Consider the following 22,050-nt stretch of genomic DNA (forward strand, 5'->3'; position numbering starts at 1 on the left):
ACGTTAAATGTTTATTGTGATTAAATGGAAGGCTCACTCTGGGAGCTGATGGCAGTTCTACAGGAAAGGGAGTGAGAGCCCAGGAGTAGGGACTCGGACCTAAGCAAGCTGTGCTTCTACTAATCACTCGGTGTCTTCATAAATTGCTTTTCTATCCATGCCTCAATTTTCATCTGGTAAAATAACACAGTCATTTGTATTGTCCCATTTGCTGAGAAGAATAGAAGTTCAAGTTCATTAACTTTCCACAAAGCACGGGTGAGAGATCGTATACTGATCATCTGAACGTTAACAGGGGCTGGCGCTGCGGCATCACAGCTTCATCCTCTGCCTGTGGTGCTGGCAGCCCACCTGGGTGCTGGCTTGAGTTTGAGCTGCCCCGCTTCCAATCCAGCTCCCTCCTACTGACCTGAGAAAGCAATGGAGGGTGGCCCAGATCCTTGCACCCCAGCATCCATGTGGGAGACCTGGAAGAGGCTCCAATCCTGACTTCAGACTGGCCCAGTTCTGGTCACTGCCACTATTTGCAGAGTAAACCAGGAGATGGAAGATCTCTTTGTCTCTCCCTCTTTGCCCACCTTCTCTATGTAATTCTGCTTTTCCAATGAAAATAAACACATCTTTTTTTTTTTTAAGTCAGTACAAGCAACATGTATAATTAGTGTTAATAATTAGTAATAAGTTTTGTGTGATGTATTAGCAAAGCACTTCATAGTATCTCGTTTTTTCTTCCTCTTACTCTAGAAAGTAGGAGGGTCTGTTTATTTTCACTTGCGAAGCTGAAGGTGAGTAGTGGAGTAATAGTCGCAGAATTTGGACTAGTAGCCCAGTCTTGTGTCTCAGTACTCTGTCCACTAAGCCATGGTAACTTTCTAACAGCAAAGAGTGAATAAGGTGCAAAACATGGGAGCAATACTGAACACAACTTGCTCTCTCCGCAGGTTGCCAGCAGGGCAGGGCGGGGCACGCCATCACCTCCACGCTGAGTGCAGCTGAGACAACCACACTGTGTGTGTCACTCAACTTTCCTTATGATTATAAATAATGGCTATGCATTGCTTCCTTGAATATGAAACAGAAAAGTTCTTTCTGGGAGCTGTATGAGATGAGTTCTTCCTCTAAAGCATTCTGGTGTGCCTTCCCACACACGGCAGGCACATGAGGAAAAATGGAGATTTAAGAAGAGTTACTGATATCTTCACTATAACAAAGAAAAGCAATATTTGCACAAAATAAAGCAGAAATGTTATCAACTGTATATTTTTTTTTACAAATTCAAGCCTAGGGGCAGGAGCTGAGGCACAGTGAGTAAAGCTGCTGCCACTTGCCACGCCAGCATCCCATACTGGAGGGCTGGCTGGCTCTGCCTCGGGGCCAGCCCCCTCCCAACAGGCCTGTGCAGGCAGTGGAAGATGACCCAAGAGGGTGAGTCCCTGCCACCTACGTGGGAGACTTGGATGGATTCCTGGCTCCCCATTTTAGCTAGGCCCAGCCCATGGGGGGGTGCACCAGCAGCTACAAGTCACAGAATAAAAAAGTTTCAAATATTTCACCTCCAAAATGGTAACCACAGCATTTGCTCTGACTTCTGTGGTTTTCAGTCACTTAACATTAAAAACCCAACATCTATAATGATCTTATATTACCAAAAATCCAGGATATTTCAACACAATCCACTAACTGTGACAAAAAGGAAAAGGGCCAGGCCTGGTGTGGTAGCCTAGTGGCTAAAGTACGTGCCTTGCACGCGTGGGGATCCACATGGGCACCAGTTTGTGTCCTGGCTGTTCCACTTCCCATTCAGCTTCCTGCTTGTGGCCTGGGAAAGCAGTGGAAGACAGCCCCAAGCCTTGGGACTCCGCACCTGCATGGGAAACCCCAAAGAGGTTCCTGGCTTTGGATAAGCTCAGCTCTGGCCATTGTGGTCACTTGGGGAGTGAATCAACAGATGGAAGATTTTCCTCTCTGTCTCTCCAATAAAAATAAATATCTTTGGACCCAGCGTGATGGCCTAGCGGCTAAAGTCCTCACCTTGAATGCACCAGGATTGCATATGGGTGCTGGCTCTAATCCCAGCAGCTCCACTTCCTATCCAGCTCCCTGCTTGTGGCCTGGGAAAGCAGTGGACAGCCCAAAGCCTTGGGACCCTGCACCCGTGTGAGAGACCCAGAAGAGCTCCTGGATCTTGGTTTCAGATCAGCGCAGCACTGGCTGTTGCAGTCACTTGGGGAATGAATCAGCGGACGGAAGATCTTCCTCTCTGTCTCTCTTCCTTTATGTATGCCTGACTTTGCAATAAAAATTAAATAAATCTTTAAAATATATATATATATATCTTTAACAACAACAAAAAAGGGAAAAGTGCCCATCACAGAAAATGTGTGATACAATATATTTTAAAGCATATTTGATTTCACTCAACTCTTGATTAAGCTCTTTTGTTGTCCTTGAAAGGTAGTTACAGAGAGGGAGAAACAAAGAGGTCTTCCACCTTTTGGTATACTCCCTGCGTGGCCGTAACAGCTGCGGCAGAGCCAGGAGATGGTGGGAGGCTCCACCGGGTCTCCCACAGGAGCAGCGCCCTCCGTTCTGATGTGCAATGCTGTCTGTTGCCCTCCCAGGCATTCCAGCAGGAGACTTCGCTGGCACCCTAACATGGCATGCCTATGCTACAGGTGTGGTTTAACCCGGGCTGCCAGAGCCACTGCCACCACACTATCATTTTCAAAGCTTAAAAAACGTCAAAGAGACGATCTCAGCAAACACGGAGGGCTGTTATTTACACGGCTGAGTAACTGAGTTCCCTTCTCAAAGGGAGCAAGCCGACCAACGACTACAAGGGTGGCTCTCCGAGCTTCAGCTTTTTATTTCCATAGAAAGGAAAGCCTTACTTTTATTTAATTTTTAATGATTTATTTATTTTTATTTGAAAGGCAAATTTACAGAGACAAGTAGAGACAAAAAGAGACCTTCCTTCTGCTGATTCACGCCTCAGTGGCAATGGCAGCAGCTGGGCCTGTCCACAGCTGGGAGTCTCGTGCTCGCTTTGGCAGCACATATTCAAGGCTGGGAGCCTGGGGCTTCCTCTGGGTCTCCCCTATGGGTGCAGGAATCCAAGGACTTGAGCCATGCCCTGCTGCTCTCCTTAGCATGTTACCAGGGAACTAGACTGGAAGTGGGACAGCAAGGATTTGAAGCAGCACCCAGACGGAGGCTTAACCTAACCTGCCATGGTGCCGATCCTGGGAAGCTCAGCCGAGTGGCAGCACTCAGAATCCACAGAGAGGCACAGCTCAGCCAAGAACATCGGAAATGTTTACGTGATTATGACTGACGTTCCCAACGTTCTCCATTTCTTCACGTAATGCACAGGCCCACAAGGAAGAGAAATGCTGCCAGCAGCAGGTGTCCCCAGGTCTCCCTCAGCACAGAGGTGATTCCCAAGTCCTCCTGTTTCGCTATCAGACGCCGCCTGCATCTTGCTCTCTGCTAGTATCACTCAGGGCTAACATGGGTGAGGGATGAGCCCGCCCACACTGGAGCCTCTAGCCTTCGGATCTCCTCCTCCCACCCGCCCCTCACCTGGGTCATTTTGTCCACAGAGACTGGAATTCCGTCGATGGTGAGAGGCGGCAGTTCTGAATTAACTTCCTGTGGCGCAGGGGCGTGTTCTGCCAGAGCCGACTCCAGGTCTTCCAGGATCATGCTCTTGTACTTACGCACCTGCAGGGAATTAAGGGCAGCAGTAAACAAGGTGCCCACAACCAGAGAGGATTGGAGCAGCCAGGCAACAAGGTGGGTGGGACTAACCTCACCAAGCCACTGCAGAGGCCCAGGAACAACACCTGTACAACCAGCAGGTGAAGACACACGCTGGCCCCTAAGACATCCCATTGAACAAAGTGAAAAGATGGTGAAATTATAGGCAGCAGCACTAGGAAGAAGCATGTAGAGAAAACTTAATGAAAAAAGTTTCTCAGTTCAACTCCTGTTTTCTCTGTCCATGCAGTGTAGTCCCCATCATTTGTTCCAGATCTAACAGGAATGACATTCTACACTTCCCACGCCATCAGATAAACGCCCAGCTGTGGCAGGTGACTGTCAGGGCAATTTCCAAACACTACACCTTCCCAGGATAGTGTTTTCATAGAATGCCTTTCCCTGAACTTTTCAAAAACATCTCGTAATTGGCATTTTAGGCTAACCTTTGACATCTTGAAACTTAAACTTAAATTGCTTTGTTACCAAAAAATAGTTTTTCTCATTGCACGTGGTAAGGAAAAGTATCTTGATTTGCATGCAGTGGTTTGAAAAACCAGTCCTTACTCCCCCGAAGGAGGGGCTGAAATGCCACCTGCAAAACACTGGAGCATGAGCCCAGACAGCGAGCCACAAGCACTTACCACATTCTCCAAAGGTGCTGCGCCGAACACTTTAAAAACGGGGTTGGGCTTGGAGGGTGAGATACACAGCACGATGGCTTGCTGGCCCACTCGGGTGGTATATTCATCTAATGTGGCTCGAAGTTTCCTGAATCAGAATGAAAAGATTACAAACAAATTAAAGAAGATAGAGGGGCAGGGAGTCAGTACAGTGGCAGGAGGGCTAACCCACTGGCATCCCATATGAGGACCTTTTTGTGTCCCAGCTGCTCTACTTCCCATCCAGCTCTCTCCTTCCAGCTTAGGAAAGCAGCAGAGGACACCCCAAATCCTTGGGCCCCAGCATCCACATGGGAGGCCCTGAAAGAAACCTTAGCTCCTGGTTTAGGATTGGCTCAAGGGCCAGAAGCCATGGTGCACCAGTTAAACTGTTGCTTGGAAAGCTGCATCCCACATTGGCACACAGGGTGTGAATCCTGCAGCCATTTCTACTGGTCCCCTGCTAACGTGCATCCAGGCAACTGTCAAGTACTTGGTGCCTGTCACCATGTGGGAGACCCAGATAGAATTCTGGACTCATGGCTTCAAGCCTTGCCCAGAGCCAATCAGCAGATGAAACACTTCTCCCCCAAAACCATACTACTGCTCTGCCTTTCAAATATACGACAATTTTAAAAAGATGAAAAGCAATATAGACATAAATTTCTATTTAAATTGAGATAAATAGCTCTGTCAGACAATCTTGCTTGTCTAATGTGGATAGGTAAATATGAGGCCTGACATCCTATCAGAAATATGTAAGGGACCAGCACAATAGCTCAACTGGCTAATCCTACCCCTACAGACTTTGTCACCCCATAGAAGCACTTCCCATCCAGCTCCCTGCTTGTGGCCTGGGGCAGTAGTAGAGGATGGCCCAAAGCCTTGGGACTGCACCCATGTGGGAGACCTGGATGAGGTTCGAGGCTCCTGGCTTCGGATCAGTTCAGCTCTGGCCGTTGAACCAATGGATGGAAGATCTTTCTGTCTCTCTTCCTCTCTGTAAATTTGCATTTCCAATAAAAACAAATACATTTTTTGTTTTTAATTTTTATTGGAAAGTCAGAGATACAGAGAGGAGGAGAGACAAAGACAAAGATCTTCCGTCCAATACTCACTCCCTAAGTGACCGCAACAGCCAGTGCTTCGCCAATCCAAGGCCAGGTCCCAGAAACTTCCTCCAGGTCCCCCACATGGGTGCAGGGTCCCAAGGCTTTGAGCTGTCCTCCACTGCTTTCCCAGGCCACAAGCAGGGAGCTGGATGGGAAGTGGAGCCGCCGGGATTAGAACCAGCACTCATAATGGAATTCCGATGTGTGCAAGGTGAGGACTTTAGTCACCAGGCCCAAAACCAAATATTTTAAAAATTATTAATGTGACAGTGTACGTCTGCTTTCAATGAATTCTGTAAGAGTACTGTTAAGATGAGAGGTGTCCTGGGGACTCCAGCCTGGTATCACTATACATCTAATCCTGCAGGCCCTAACTCTGTCAGCAATAAACCAGTGGAGAGGCTATGAGGACAGCGTCAGGGGCCTCACCGAAGCAAGCGTGTCTGCTGTCTCTTCCGGATGGAAGGGTTGGACTCGAACACGTGAGGTCGTTTCCGCTTCTTTCCAGTTGCCACGGCAGCAGCCGCAGCCATCCCCACGGGCCCTGAAATAAGGAGTGTAACCTGAGGTTGGGCAGACGCCTGTCCAAGGCAAACAGGAATGAAAGCTACAGAAAAGGCAGCATTTGTCCCTAACACGATGTCCACACACACAGTTTCTGATTATCAGCCAGCATCATTACTGTTTGACACACATGATGCTGTGAAATACCCATAAAATTTACAATGAATCTTTTAAAATAAGCAAATGACTTACACCTCCCTAGCACATGCCAGCTTGAATTCTGTATAATGTTGGTTTTGTTTTGTTTTGTTTTGCCAGCATGCCCATACTGTTATGGCAATACTCTCAGAAGTGCTAGAAAAACGGCAGCATCGAGAAGAAAAGCCTGCCAAATTGGGAGGGAAAAGAATCACAGACTCCAAACTTCACTAGTGTGTCTGCTCCTCCGTCCACTCTCGAGCTCACTGTCCAGCTGAGGGACCTGGAGACGGTCACGCACACTTGGAGCAACACAAGCCGCACCGACACAAGGAGCAGCCGGAACAACTCCACCTTAACTGGAAACCTTTCCTTACATATCTGGGAACTGTGCCAAAAGCGGAGATGATGACCACCAGGTCAAGTTGATGAAAGCCTCCCGGCAGAACAGAAACGACTACTTCCCTACTCTAAGAGGAAAACATTGATGAAAGTTGGCCTGGCTCACTACGAAGCTAATACACAATCATCCTCTTTGAAGAACAGACCCTATGGAATCTTTCCAGTTTGAGACCTGTGAGTTGAGAATATTTAAAGGCATCCTCCCTTTATCACCACTTGTGAACCCGGTAAAATGCTTAATAAATTAAGTTTAATTTCTCATATGTATACTGACATATATATATTCCACTGGTGGGATTAACACAAACTCTCCTGAAATGCCTCTCTGTGCCTAGCAGCACCCTTATTCTGGTTGAAAGAAACCTCTCAACGCCCCGCCCCCAGTCCATAAAAAAGGCTTTTTTTTTTTTTTTTCACTTTACTTTCCAGCATAAATCACTGGTAGAGAAAAAAAGTGGGTTCTCTTCTCTAACATTTTACTGTTTTAAATTGTGGTAAGGAAGCTTAATGTGAAATCTCCCTTCTTTATAAACTTCTAAGCATCATAAATTACAGGCAGGATGCTGTACAATTCTAGAACTTACTCTTCCTATTGCCCAATGCGCCTTGAGCGGCACCTCTCCACTGTCCCTGCCAGTCACTGTTGAAGGCCGGTCTACCCTACTTTACATCTCTGATGTAAGTCAATCAGCAAGGATGCGTACCCCGAGTTCACCCGCGCTGTCATCCATGGCAGTGAGCCTCCCGGAACAACCCACTCTGGACGTGCGTGCGTCTTGGTTACTGTGCAGCCATGAACGCAAAGGTGAAAATACCTTTGTGATCTTGCCTCTAATTCTTCTGGATAAACATTCAAAAGTATTAACCCAGAAGTAAAACTGCTGCATCACACAATAATTTAAATTATTTTGTCACTAAAATGTATTTGACAATCAGAGAAAGAGTCTGTCCTAAATGCCTGCAATGGCTGGGGAAGTGGGGCCGGGAGGGGCGCAGCTGGGGGTCCAGAACGTGAATCAGTCTCTCACAGGGGGACGACGGGACGGGGCCAGCACCGCTGCCTCTCAGGATCTGCACTAACAGGGAGGTGGAATCAACAGTTAGGAGTGGGGTGCCAGGACCAGCATGGTGGCAGAGCAAGCGAGTCCTCTGCTTGCAGTTCCAGCATCCCATATGTGCACCAATTCATCTCCCAGCTAACCCACTTCCTAACCAGCTCCCTGCTAATGGCCTGGGAAAGCAGTGGGTGGTTCAAAGCCCTGCACCTACACGGAGACCAGCAAGAAGCTCCTTGTTCCCAGCTTCACACGGTCAGCTCTGGTTGTCGTGGCTGCCTGGAGAGGAACCAGCAGATGGAAGAACTGTCTCTGTCTTTCCCTCTCTGACTTTGACTTTAAAAAGAGACCAGAAAGGTAGCACTATAGCAGCTCAACAGGCTAATCCTCCCCTGCAAATGCTGCAATCTCATTGGGATGCAGGTTCATGTCCTGGATGCTCCACTTCCCATCCAGCTCCTGCTTATGGCCCAGGAAAGCAGGGGAAAATGGCCCAAAGTCTTGGGCTCCCGTGCCCACACGGGAGGCTGGGAACAAATTCCAGACTCCGGGCTTCAGACTCAGCTATTTGGAGAGTGAACCAGCGGATGGAAGACTCTGTCTCATCTTCTCTCCATGGAATTTTTCAAAACAAAAATAAAAATCTTAAAAAAAAAAAAAGTGGGAATTCAAACAAGGTGCTTCGATACACACCTTGCGTGTCCTAATCAGATAATTGGCAACAGTTTCCTGTGAGAGGTCTCCTGTGAGTTTAATTCGCATTCCTTTATATGTCAGTTGATTTTTTCCACATGCACATTTAAGGATCTTTTCCTTATGTTCAATTGAAGAGAGCTTGATGATCATGTGTCGTGGTGAAGACTGCTTTTGGTCAACCCTGTTGGGAGTTCTGTGCCCCTCCTGGATATTGTTTCCCAAGTCTTTCTCTAGATTAGGGAAATTTTCCCTTATTATTTCATTGAATGCACCTTTAATCCCAGCTTCTCTATTTGTACCCTCTGGGACTCCCATAACTCTTATATTTGGCCTTTTAATAGTGTCTTTTAATTCTTGAATACTTTTCTGAGCTTGACCCAGCTCTGTTTCCAGCTTTCTGTTTGTTTCCCCCTGGTGACAGGAAGTACCTTCTAATTTTGAGATTCTTTCTTCTGCTTCCGTCATTCTATTTTGGAGACTCTCCACTATACTTTGAAGTTGCAAGAAATGCATTTGTAGGTATCCTCCTGAAATGGATGCAGGACTCCAGGTCTCCCTGACGGTGACAGACACCAAGGCTTTTGGGCACCTTCCTGCTTTCCCAGGCACAACAGAGGGAAGCTGATGGGAAATGTGGTGCTCACATGGACTATTTCCCGTGGTGGTGGCTCCATTTTACAGCATCACTAGCAGCACACAAGGGTCGCAAATGCTCTGTAACCTGCTAGTGCGGGGGATCGCGTGGCCGTGACACGCAGTGCCCTGACGGTGCTCCCTCTGTGCCTGAGCTTCTCTTGCTGCCTATTTGTATAACTACTTTGAGGGATGTCTATTCTAGCCCTTTTAAGCAGATTATTTTTTTTTGCTATTGAGTCATAGGAATGAAAACAGTCATACATATAAACAATACTGAACTAATTTTTACATTTTGCTAGACTTATCTATCCATCTTTCTTTTTTTTTTTAAAGATTTATTTTTATTATTTTTTTATTGGAAAGGCAGATATACAGAGACGAGAGACAGAGAGGAAGATCTTCCGTCCGATGATTCACTCCCCAAGTGAGCGCAACGGTCGATGCTATGCCGAACCGAAGCCAGGAGCCTCTTCTGGGTCTCCCACGCGGGTGCAGGTTCCCAAAGCTTTGGGCCGTCCTTGACTGCTTTCCCGGGCCACAGGCAGGGAGCTGGAAGGGAAGCGGGGCCGCCAGGATTAGAACCGGCGCCCATATGGGATCCTGGGCGTGCAAGGCGAGGACCTTAACCACTTGCCTATCCATCTTTCTATCCACTCACCAGTCCATGTTGGATTTTCTTGAGGCAGGGGAGAAATTGTATTTCAAAAATATCGAAATACTTCAGCAAGCATATCATTAGATTGTTTAGTACTCCTAATTTTTCCTTTGGAAGTAAAATGTGGGTATAATACGATCTATAAAGCTAAGAGCACAGTTGGCGATTCTGAAGCCAGACCTTTATCAAGACACAAGCAGTTCTCTCGCACACACTTCCGGGCACTCCTGTGACTGCAAAGCGTCGCTGCCCTGCACAGCTCACACTGTGTGTAAGACTCCTTTCACATAGAATAACGTTTACAGATTTGGCTTTCCAAATGCATTAATAGTTTGTTCTTTTTTCTATTACTGAGTAATTTTCCGCTGTAAGAATAAACTAGCTTGTTTTTCCATTATCCTGCTGACACTTGTGCTATTTAGCTATTACAAATAATGCCACTCAATTTGATTGATGAACTCAGTGCAATTCGAATAAAACCCCCAACATGAATTTTAATAGAACTTGAAAAGCTAACCTAAATTATTTCAAGTGCAAATGGCCAGGAACAGGAAGAACAATTAATTAGATCGGATGAATCGGAGGCACTTCTCCTACCACGTGATTATATTAATAATCACGATAAAGCTATAGTCATTAAGCCTCCATGGCCCTGCTATGGGCAAGAGCCTAGGTTGGGGGCCTGGCGTGGTGGCCTAGTGGCTAAAGTCCTCACCTTGAACGCACCGGGATCCCATATGGACGCCGGTTCTAATCCCGGCAGCTCCACTTCCCTTCCAGCTCCCTGCTTGTGGCCTGGGAGGGCAGTCAAGGATGGCCCAAGGCTTTAGGCCCCTGCATCCGAGTGGAACCCTGAGGAGGTTCCTGGCTCCTGGCTTCAGATCGGCACAGCACTGGCCATTGCAGGTGCTTGCGGAGTGAGTCATCAGACGGAAGATCTTCCTCTCTGTATATCTGACTTTCCAATAAAAATAAATAAATCTTTAAAAATAATAAAAAGAAAAAGAGCCTAGGTTGGACTGCACGTAGGCAGTGTTACACTGCGGGAGCAGCTAATAGCATCCTGGGCCTGGTTGATGCCAAATCTGTGTTAACCACATCAGTGTGCTAGCATAGTCACCTAGTCTATTATACTATTTTTGCTTTTTTGGATATATGTAGAAGGCCAACTCCATGAGCTCTGAAGACCAGGGCCCAAGGGGCCCAGGTCGCCTGGCCTGGGTCCTTAGGCCTGCCCACACAGTGAGTGCTAGATCCATGAGTCCCAAGAATAGGAGGTCTGGCAGGTCCTTGAGTCATCCGGCTAGGTCCTTGGGTCCACCTCAGTGGAAAAGACGGGGCAATGGATGGGAGGCCCTGCTGCACATGGAGGATATAGTAGCCCAGTGGGGCCTGTGGAGGACATATGGTATCACAGCAGAGGAAGGAGGGCAGAACAAATGGAACAATTACCCCTGCCAAACGATGACAGCAAATATCTAAGCAAATGGAAACTCGACTGCGTCAGCCAATGAACACTGGAAGGATTTTCTTATCCTTTGATCGGTGAGATCGACAGATTGACCTCTGAAGCAGAACCCTCGGAACATGCTCCAATCAGGGACCCTAGGTTGATACTGGGTGGCAGTTCCCAAACCATGGGTACTGGGGTGCTCGAGAGGCTGGGTGTGGCTTCTCCCTTATCTCCTCCCTTTCCCCAGATAAGGAAGAAAAAGGAAATTTGCAAACACTGTTCTCACTCACTTTCCCCTGACCCTGGATCCTTCCCACCCTGACCAACTATGCAAACATAAAAAAAAGCACCATGGAACTGGCTCCGGGACGGACTCGGCGCCCAATCCAACTGAGCCGCACAGGGCATGGGCATTTGCCCGAGTCAGAAGACAGACAGCAAAGCAATGCCTTTCAAAAACACGGTGCTCATGGCCAACAGGTAATGACAATGAAACCTACTCCAAATCTCACACCTCACACAAAAATAAACTCCAGGTGGGTTAGATCAAAATGTAAAACATGATCAAATTTTCTTTCAATTTACAACTTCTATAGGAAACTATAATTTAAAAACTCAAAATGAAAAAGAATTCTTTATACCAGATCCCAAAAGGATATACTCTAAAGAAAAACAGAAAATTTTTAGGATAATGTAAATAAAGGCCTTTATGCACAAAAACAGAAAAACAAATGTACAGTGGGCAAAAAACAGGAGAAGTTATTAGTGCTTATTAGCTATTATGCTTATTAGTGAGGAAGGGAATATATAAAAAGTCAATACAAAAGCACAAACAACTCATTTAGCACACAGACACAAACACGAAATAAGCAAAGAAATCAAAAGGAAACAGATCTGGATGCCAGTTCATGTCCCAGCAGCCCCACTTCCTTCCAGCTCCCTGCTTGTGACCTGGGAAAGCGGTTGAGGATGGACCAAAGTCTTGGGACCCTGCACCCATGTGGGAGACCTGGAAGAGGCTCTGGGCTCCTGGCTTCAGATCAGCTCAGCTCTGACTGCTGCGGCCACTTGGGGAGTGAACCATCAGACGGAAGAGCTTCCTCTCTGTTTCTCCTCTTTCTACATCTGACTTTCCGCCAAAATAATAAAATAAATCTTTAAAAAAAAAGAAAAGAAAGAAAACATCTGAAATGCTATGTTATTCCACCTGATGCACAGCTAGAACCCTAGCCTGGAGAAATGCAAATTAAGCTAATACCAAGATGCTATCTTGTACCCAGCATGAGAGCATGAGACGCAGCAGGCACTGCAGGACACTGCTTGAGCAAACCACACAGCAACCTGGAAGGCACTCGGCCACATCTGGACAGGTGGCTTCTCCAGTCCTCCTGGCTTACCTCCAGCAGTGTTTCCCAATGTACTAAAGCAGGGTGGACTAGAACTTAGCACAAAGTATACAGCATTTGTCTCATCACTCTGTAAGGAACTGCACTGAGTTAAGCTGGATCACAAAGTAAAGATGAGGCTGAAGGACAGCATCCCAGAGAAACCCAGACAAGGAAACAGGGAGAATCGTTCTCGTTTGCAGCAAGTGTAAGAGTCAAAGATTAAGAACAACCTATGCAATCTATCAACAAATGAGGTTCTCAGGACACCAGTGCAATATCAAACAGGAGCTGAAACAAAGCATGTTGCCACACTATCAACATGGATAAATCTCAGAAAAACAGAACTAAGCAAAATAATCACTATATAATGGAAATACAGAACCAGTAACACCACTGATATAAAATTTAAGGTATGCACTATGTATCATTTCATTGCATATACACATACAGCCAAAATTTGCACAAAGAACTACCAGAGAAGGACCAGTGAGTGCTTGGTGCAGCAGTTAGGTCATCTATATTCCATACCAGAATTTGCCTGGTTCAAGTCCCACCTACTGCGCTTTGGATTCAGCTTCCTTCAGTATACACCAGGGAGGCGGGAGATGGCGGCTTAGGGGCCTGAATCCCTGCCATCTGTGTGGAGATGAATCTTCCAACTCCTGGCTTCAGCCTAGCCAAGGCCCTAGGTGTTAGGTATTTTTTGCAAATGTGCCAGGGAATGGAAGACTCCTGTGTTTGCCTCTCTTTAAAAACAAAACAAACAAAAAACAGAATTGCAAGAGAATGATTTAAAGACCAAATCCAGATTCACAGCTAACTCAGTTTTGAAGGGGGAATAGACAGCGTGTAGCACCAGGACGGTGGATTAGAAAGACGTATGCTGGAAGTGACAATGCCATTTGTAATTTTTTGCTCCTTAAAAATATCTGAAGCAGGCCAATTACAATGGCTCAAATTGACTAATCCTCCTCCAAGAGCCAAGATCCTCTTTCGGCAATTAGTGTCCCCGTTGCTCCATTTCCCATCCAGCTCCCTGCTTGTGGCCTGGGAAACCAGTGCAGGACAGCCCAAAGCCTTGGGCTCCTGCACCCAACTGTGAGATCTGGAGGAAGCTCCTGGCTCCTGGCTTCGGATCAGCTTAGCTTTGGCTGTTGCAGCCATTTAGGGAATGAACCAGCAGATGTAAGATTTTTCTGTCTATCCTTTCTGTAAGATCTGACTTTCCAATAAAATTGAGTGAATATTCAAAAAAAGAAAAAGAAAGAAAAAGAAAAGAAAAGGAAAGAAAGAAAGAAAAGAAAAAGAAGACACCGAAGCAGACACACCGAGCTGGGACTGACAGCTGCCACAGTCAGTGGTCTTGCTGCACAGCTTAACAACACATTGCACTAACTGTACCTACAGACCATGGCAACCTTTCCCTGCTGCTCAGGTCTTACCCTACCGCTCTGTACTTCAGAGAAAATGAAAGAATAATTTTGATTTCGTCAAAAAAAAAAAAATCTTCTAGGGCCTGGCACAAAGGCTAAACGGCTAAATCAAGCATTAGGATCCCATATAGGCACTGGCTTGTGTCCCAGCTCCTCCACTTCCCATCCAGCTCCCTGCCTGTGGCCTGGGAAAGCAGTGGAGGACGGCTCAAGGCCTTGGGACCCTGCACCCGCGTCGGAGACCCAAGAGAAGCTCCTGGCTCCTGGCTTCGGATCGGTGCAGCTCCAGCTGTTGCAGCCGTTTGGGGAGTGAACCAGTGGATGGAAGATCTCTACCTCTCCTTCTATCAATAAATCTGATCTGCCTTTCCAATAATAATAAGTATATATATATATATATATATATATATTTAAACCTTCTAAAGTTAATATTGGCGACCAAATGTAAAGAGGCTATCTTGAGGCCAGTGCTATGGCCTGGTAAGTCAGCCTCTGCATGCAGTGGCAGCAGCCCACATTGGCTCTGGTTTGTGTTCCAGTTGCTGTTCCACTTCTAATTCAACTCCCTGTTAATGTGCCTGGCAAAGCAGCAAAAGCTGGCTCAAGTCTTGGGGCCTTTGTACCGACATGGGAGACCTGGAAGAAGCTCCAGACTCCTGGCTTTGGATCAGCCCAGTTCTGGCAAGTGCCGCCACTTGGGAAGTGAACCAGCATCTCTGCACAGATCTGCCTTTCAATGAAAAATAAATACATCTTCAAAAGCAGCAGTCACAGCAGTTACCTTGGTTCTAAACCTACTGACTTCATTCTGTCACTCCTGCACGTGCCCCTAGGAAGCACAGTCTAGGTGCTTCCTGGGCCACAGAGGAAGTCGCATTTCTGAAGGGCAGCATGCTGTGTCAATGGTTAGCATGGTGCACACCCCCTCTACCTAGTCCCGAATGCGGGCTGAAGGAGAGCACAAAGCTAGGGCGGCTAGCCACAGCTCCCTGCTGCCTCCCGCACAGCCCTGCACAGCCCCTGCTCGGTGGGCTCTCACCCCCTGCCCAGAAGCCCACAGACCGCTCAGTCCAAAGCAGAAACTGCACCTTCCCATGAGCTCACTGCAGCATTTCCTTCAGAGCCTTCAGCTCCTTCTAAAATGATCTTACTTGACCATCTGTACCCCTCCCTCCAAAGTGGGCTGGCAGTGTCTTCAGGAGCAAATGCTTTCTTGCCTTGCTCACAGTAACTACACTATGCAGAGAGCACAGCCTCGCTGGACCTCCACTTCCACACAGGCCACCTGTTGTGCTGACCTCCGCCCTAGGATGGTGCCCTCTGCCCTAGGACAGTCCAGGGGTCGGCAAAGCCTTGTCCCAAGGCACCCCTTCCCTCACAGGGAAGAGGCCGACCTGGATTCACTGTGTTAGGCTGCCCTCTTCTGGGAAGCATAAGAATTTCACAAAATACACCGTACAAACATCTCATTGTTTGCCACAGGTTCTCATTTTAAAATCCACCACCCGAGAAGCACACAGTGGATAATAACTGACATTGATAATAGTATACTCTGCGTTGTAGCTGTCTGCTCACTCCTGACTGCACCGACCATTTTAAAAACCTAGGACTCTGACTTGATTTCATGTCCAGCTTTTCCTAAATCTTTTCTAATTCAAGAATATTCCTTATGTAACACAAGACTCATTCAGGAATGCTTTACAGGCAGTCTTCTCATCATGATGCTAAAACAAATGTGAATAAAAGAGAATGACATAAAATACAGCTCAGCTTTAAGTCATTTAGTAGATCAGAATATAAAACCTTAAACTGGATTAAGCCGACCCAGGACTGCCGGTAGCCTCAGACATTTGCCAAACGCAAGCAAAAACCCTCTCGAGACACACAACATTATCCTAGACCCAAAATTATTTCTACAAATAATTTTTCAAATACACTCTGCAGTATTCATTCAAATGTAATCAGCACATGAACAGAACAGCCAACATAAACAAGAGCGGGCACCATGTTACTGCTACTGGCACTTCAAGGAATGACCACGTGGCAATTCTGGCAAGAGCAATCATGGTTGCTTCACCTATGGTGATTAAACTTTTCTTAGCAACTCAACAAGAAGTTGCTAACAGTGTAAATTTGGGGGAAATTACAGTATAATTTCAAAATTGGGGAGGGAAGTGAGACAATCAACAACGATCCAAGTCAGTAAGTCAATGGATAGATTTCAAAGCTGCAGAGAATGACTGAGCTGGAAAACGGTCCAAAGACACTGCATGGAACAGAGGGGACAGAGCGGACAGATGTGGCGTGGCACGTGAGCCTGCCACCTGCACAACCTCATCCAATAGCAGAGTGCCCATGAGCAAGTCCCACCTCCAATTCTGGTCCAGCTTCCTGCTAATGAGCCTGGGAGGTAGTCCGTACTGGCCCAAGAACTTGAGTTCCTACCACCTGCGTAGGACAGCTGGATGGAGTTCGTGGCTCCGTGCTTCAGCCTGGACCATCCCCAGCTGTTGCGGTCTTTTGGGGAGTGAACCAACGGATGGAAGGTCTCTTTGTGGGTCTCTCCCTCTCTCTCTGTCACTCTGCCTTTCAAATAAATAAATAAATAAATAAATAAATAAATAAATAAATATTTTCAAAAAAAGGACAAGAGGGTGGCGCATACACATTCAGCTGGAGTCGCTGAAGAAAAAAGAATAGAGCAGTAGCAAAGGCTGAATCAAAACCTAATGACAGATTTCCCAGAATTAATCAAAGACATCAATCCAAGATTCAAGATATCCAGAGAATCCTAAACAGAACAAACAAGAAATCAGAGCCACATGTTTCACAAATACTAATGCTAAGACAGGAGCCCAGCAGCTGCGGGGAGTGCCCTGTGTGGCAGACCGACGCCGTAGGATCAGCAGGCAGAGCCGACCCACCGAATGTACGACAGCAACAAAGGAACCCTGAGACCGTGTTCCCATGCCTTTAGCAAAAAAAAAAGAAACCACCACCAATCTGGAATTCCACAGCCAGTGAGAACATCCTTCAAGGCTGAAGCTAAACAAACATTCCCAGAAGAGCTAAACCAGAATTTGCTCCTAACAGATTCACACTAAATGGAATCTTTAAAAAAAAAAATATTTATATGAAAGGGGAGAGGATGGGAGAGAGATGGTTCACTCCCCAAATTCCTGCAACAGCTTGGGCTGGGGAGGCCAAAGCCAGGAGCCAGGAGCTCCACCTGGGTCTTCCCTGTGGCTGGAAAGACCCAAGCACTTGAGTCATGACTTGCGGCTCCCAGGTGTGTTGGGAAGAAGCTAGGGCCCAAGCAGAGCAGTCAGGACTTGAACCAGCACTCAATATGGGATGCAGACATCCCAACCAAGGATGTGGCAGCTTAGTCACTGCATCACAAGGCCTACCCCAAAGGAAAAACTGGGTCAGAACGTAACTAGATGGGAGGCTAATTAAATATAAAGGAAACATAATGTCTCATAAGGGTTAATACAGGTAGAGAATGAATACACAGGTCAGGAACAGGAGAACGAAATTCAAGTGTTTTCAGAAATTTGCCAAACATAAGACTTTGATTAATGTCTTTTATAATTTCTGGCAGTTCTAAACAGTAAGTGTTGTTAGCACCCAAAATAATGAGAAAAATATGAAACTATTAAAGGTCTTCAATTATTCCAAAAGAATATACAAAGGAAATGCAGACTGAATAGCATGAAGGAAAGCACATAGTGAGGTTAGCAAATTCAAATGTTATCAGCTGTTAATGTAAATAGAACAAATACCACATTTAAAAGTTAAGACAGAAAGGCTGTATAAAAAAATATCAAGGTCGTAATGTTAATAGGAAATGATTCCAGAACGTAAAGCTCAGCAAGACTTCGAACAAACAAAACGTGAAGAGGAGACGTGAGAGCACCTGAGGCCTGGACTCCAGCCGACATGCACGGCACCACAGTCAGAAAACAAGAAGGGCTGCTAACACAACCCTACCTGCCGCAGCCAGGTGGGCCGTGACCTCATCAGCAGCTGTGGAGTTGAGTATGTCTGAGTCATCGTAAGAGGTGTCCTCGGGGGAAGAAGGCGAGTCCTCGTCAGCACTCAGCATGCTGTGCTCAGTGTAAGTGGCCACGTGCACCTGCTGAACTTGCTGAGCCACTGCGTGCGCTTCTATAGTCGCCATGTGTTCAGTCTGGGTCACTCCGTGCTCCTCCATGAAGATCTACCAACAGAAAAGCATGAGAGGATCAGGAGTTGGTGCACACGGAACAGCGTGCATCCGCTGGGAAGACAACCTTCAGCAAGCCTCTAACGCCACTACTCACCTCACCACTAAGGCATGGCAAACAGAAAAAATATCAATTAAATATGAAACAGAAACGATGGAATAATTTCCTCATGTGAAGCCACTTTGATGGAAATTCACTGAACTAAATTTTATGCTCCAGGATACAAAACAAATACTCCTAATAACAATAAAAATGTTCAACTATAATGAAAAAAGTCTTTTAAGATTTATTTATATTTTTCATTGAAAAGTCAGATCTATAGAACAAAGGAGAGACAGAGAGAAATATTTTCCATCCGCTGATTCACGCCTCAAGCCAGGAGCTCTTCCAGGTCTCCCGCGTGGGTGCAGGGTCCCAAGGCTTTGGGCCGTCCTCAACTGCTTTCCCAGGCCACAAGCGGAAAGCAGGATGGGAAATGGAGGAGCCAGGATTAGAACTGGCACCTATATGGGATCCTGTTGCGTGCAAGGTGAGGACTTTAGCCACCTGGCTACCGACCCAGGCCCTTAAAAATTCTTAAACTATTTTGTAATGAATACTTGATTGTGTGCAGACATAAAGCACTTAATGGGGACAGTGGATCCGTGCAGTGGCAGCACCCTGTGAGTGCTAGTTTGAGTCCCGGCTCCTCCACTGCCTCAGCTCCCTGCTTGTGGCCTAGGAAAGCAGCTGAGGACGGTCCAAGCACTGGGGTCCCTGCACCCACATTCGCTTGGAAGACCCAGATCAAGTTCCTGGTTCCTGGCTTCAGCCTGGCTGGCCTTTGTGGTCATGTGGGGAGTGAACCAGCGGATGGAAGAACTCTCTGTCTCTCTCTAAGCTCTGCCTTTCAAATAAATAGATAAATCTTAAAAAACAAAACGAAAAATACCTAACAGGGGCAGACACAGTGCTGCACCAGGTTAAGCCCTGTGTGTGATGTCTGCATCCACCCAGCAGCGGTTTGCCAGGGCTCAAATCTTCCCTCTGCTTCCAGCAGAGCTTCCTGCTAACGGGCCTGGCAAGCAGACAATGGCAGCTGTCGCACAGGCTCCGGCGTGGGGCCAGCGGCAGCTCCCTCACACCTGGGAGGCGCGGTGCTCAGCTGTAGGACCTGCCGCCCACAAGGCAGAGGCAGGTGGATTAGATGGACTTCCTGTGCATCCTTTTTTGCATCAGCTCAACTGAAAGTGACAAAATTCTTATTTTTCACAGGCCCCTGACCCTGTCTGATATGTCCCTGCTGTCCCTGAGCTTGATTCTAACACCCAACCACCTATCTTCACGCTCACACCCATCACACATATCAACACACCCTTTCAACCCAGTGAGTCTTCACGTTGGGATCAATCTATTAGCTCAAAGAATAGTCTATTTCAAAATAAAATTGCTTTTAATTATACTTATGAAACAGTGTAGGATTCAAAAGGACCAGGAATCACCAAGCCATCATTTATGCCAGGGGCCATTCCCAGCCCTTGACCCCATGTGACAGATACTCTTGCAAACCCATACTTACCTTTCTCTGCACGGACCTTTGCAAGAAGCAACTGGCAAAATAATACACATTCAACTGAGAAAAGCATAAAGAATATAAAGGAAAATGTTAGCATTTGGAAAATCTGGGAAAAAGCATGTGTGAACTCTTTGTACTATATTTATGGCTTTTTTGAAAGTCTGAAATTATGGCAACAGATTTAAAAACCTTTTCAAGATAAATGCCAGATGAGCCACCCTAGCGCTTCTTCCATATCCCATGTTTGGTGTGAGCTTCAGAGTAGTTGGGGAACATATCCTAGCCTCCAGATTTGTATCCCAAACTCAATTTAATACACTAAGCCACTAAACTAAATACATGAGAGGAAGACATCATTAAAGTGCTACATTGCCATCCATTTCACTCTTTTTCAAACCTCAAACACAAAATGCTTTAGGATAATTTAGAATTCTGTTCAAAACTGTTTCTAAATGACTTGGGATTACATGGCATCTAATGCTTTTCACGGGGATTTGTACGCTGTGCATTTGGCATAATGGATTCCAACTCTTCCCTCCAGAACAGAGTTTACAGCGTCAGTCAACAGGGCTGTCGCCTCACAGGCCTGGGACTTCAGCCTAGTCCTGTCTCTTCCCTCCTCCTCCGCTCCCCTGCAGCCTCTAACCGTGCCCAGGCAGCACTGTGAACAAAGAAAAAAGGAACGAAGGAAGGAAGGAAAAGAAAGCTGAAGGCATTTCCTCCTCCTTTGAACCGTGAAGTTTTCTTCCACAAACTGCAGAGGAAGTCAGGTGTGCTGACACCCACCTGCTGCCAGAGCACATCACACCCCTGTCAGTGTCAGTGCAACAACTCGGCTCCCACCCATGGATGCGCTGGGCAGCCAGACAGGAGCTGCTAAGAAGTGAAAACAGATAAACTGTACTTTAAATAACTGCACAGGTTATTACCCACAGAGGCAGACCCCTGAGCAAGTGACTTAACCCTGAGCCACACGCCTGTGTGTGAGCATAGCGGGAGGGGCCGCGGCCGGCGCAGGCTTTAGGCTCTCCTGACTCACTGCCTGGCTAGCCCCACAGCCCTGAGCTTCAAATTCTTAATCCACAAATAAGACACTCTGAGGACAGAGTTGTCTGAATTGTGTGCAAGAGATGTGTATTAAAAATCCCTAAATTACAGCAACTGAAAGACGGCTCTCCTGAACACAGCAAGGAAGCTACAGGCAGTGGATGCTTCCACATTATCCTCAGGCAGAACACACCCCGAGCTGGCAGGACAAACTCGGAGGGAAGCACTGACAGAACCACCCCGTGCCTCTCAGCAGCCCCACGGCGGCAGCACACACAGACCATTCCCACGCGGTGCCACGCCAGCATCGCAGTACGATCTCTTGGTAGCCTGGCTACCACCTTGGGTGCATTACATGTTTTCTCCACAAACAGAAAATGAGCATAGGATAGGAACACATCCATTCCAGGCTGGTAAGAGTGGGACTGGTGGCCAGGGAGAGGCTTCGTGGCCCCCAGAGCAGCCCACTACCTGGGGAAATACCTAGAGGGCAATGAGAAGTCACGGACACAAGGGATGAGATGAAGCAGAAACTACCATACAGGTCACAGGCGGGAGGGATCAGGGAATCTAATCAAAGTATGAGTAGATGTAAAAGAAAGCATTAGCCTAATCAATAACATTAGCACATCAAAGAAAACCCTCAGAAAGGCCTAAGGACATCTCAGCTGGAGCTGGCGTCTCAGGCCCAGACCGCCTCCCAGTATCCTGAGCGGAAGCTGCACAACTGCACCCCCAAAAAGCTTGAAGGCAACCAGCCTCACCCGACGCCGGGAATCATGATACTGCAGTACTCGGGGGACAACGACAAGGAAAGTCTCTGCAGTGCCGATGCAATCTTCTTCCCTGAATGTTGTCAACCCACCGTTGCTTGACTCCATGAACGCAGAGTACTCCCGGGCTGCAGCAACCGGACTTGCCTGGCAGCTTCCGGTTAGGTTTCTGTAACAGGCCAGGGGGTGTGACGAGGATTTGTGACCTTGTTTCACTCCTAAGTGCACAGGATCATACAGCAGTGAGGGGCTCTCGTGTGGGTGCATCGCACATCCCGGCTGCTCCACTTCCCATCCAGCTCCCTGCCTGTGGCCTGGGAAAGCAGCAGAGGATGGCCCAAGGCTTTGGGACCCTGCATCCCTGTGGGGGACCTGGAAGAGGCTCCAGCCTCCTGGCTTCAGATTAGCTAAGCTCCAGCCATTGCAGCCATTTGGGGAGTAAACCAGTGGACGGAAAAGCGCATGCACTCTTCTGCTTTCTCTCTGTAACTTT

The 22,050-nt window shown here is 47.1% G+C and overlaps 1 protein-coding gene across 2 annotated transcripts in view; it reads right to left on the reverse strand.

Moving 5' to 3' along the window:
* The window catches only part of NRF1 (nuclear respiratory factor 1), an 81,617-nt gene that overhangs the window by 39,036 nt on the left and 20,531 nt on the right, over positions 1-22,050 (reverse strand). For both annotated transcript variants that reach the window (XM_041002531.1, XM_041002532.1), the window contains exons 2-5: positions 17,947-18,175; positions 5,963-6,077; positions 4,404-4,530; positions 3,583-3,723 (exon numbers count right to left, since the gene is read on the reverse strand). In XM_041002531.1, coding sequence (XP_040858465.1) covers positions 3,583-3,723; positions 4,404-4,530; positions 5,963-6,077; positions 17,947-18,169 — 606 coding nt within the window. In that variant the 5' untranslated portion in view covers positions 18,170-18,175. The remainder of the gene's footprint in view (positions 1-3,582; positions 3,724-4,403; positions 4,531-5,962; positions 6,078-17,946; positions 18,176-22,050) is intronic.

This window comes from Ochotona curzoniae, unplaced genomic scaffold (genome assembly GCF_017591425.1).
Source record: "Ochotona curzoniae isolate NIBS_2020 unplaced genomic scaffold, NIBS_Ocur_1.0 scaffold_2476, whole genome shotgun sequence".
In the NCBI taxonomy this organism is placed as follows: Eukaryota; Metazoa; Chordata; class Mammalia; order Lagomorpha; family Ochotonidae; genus Ochotona; species Ochotona curzoniae.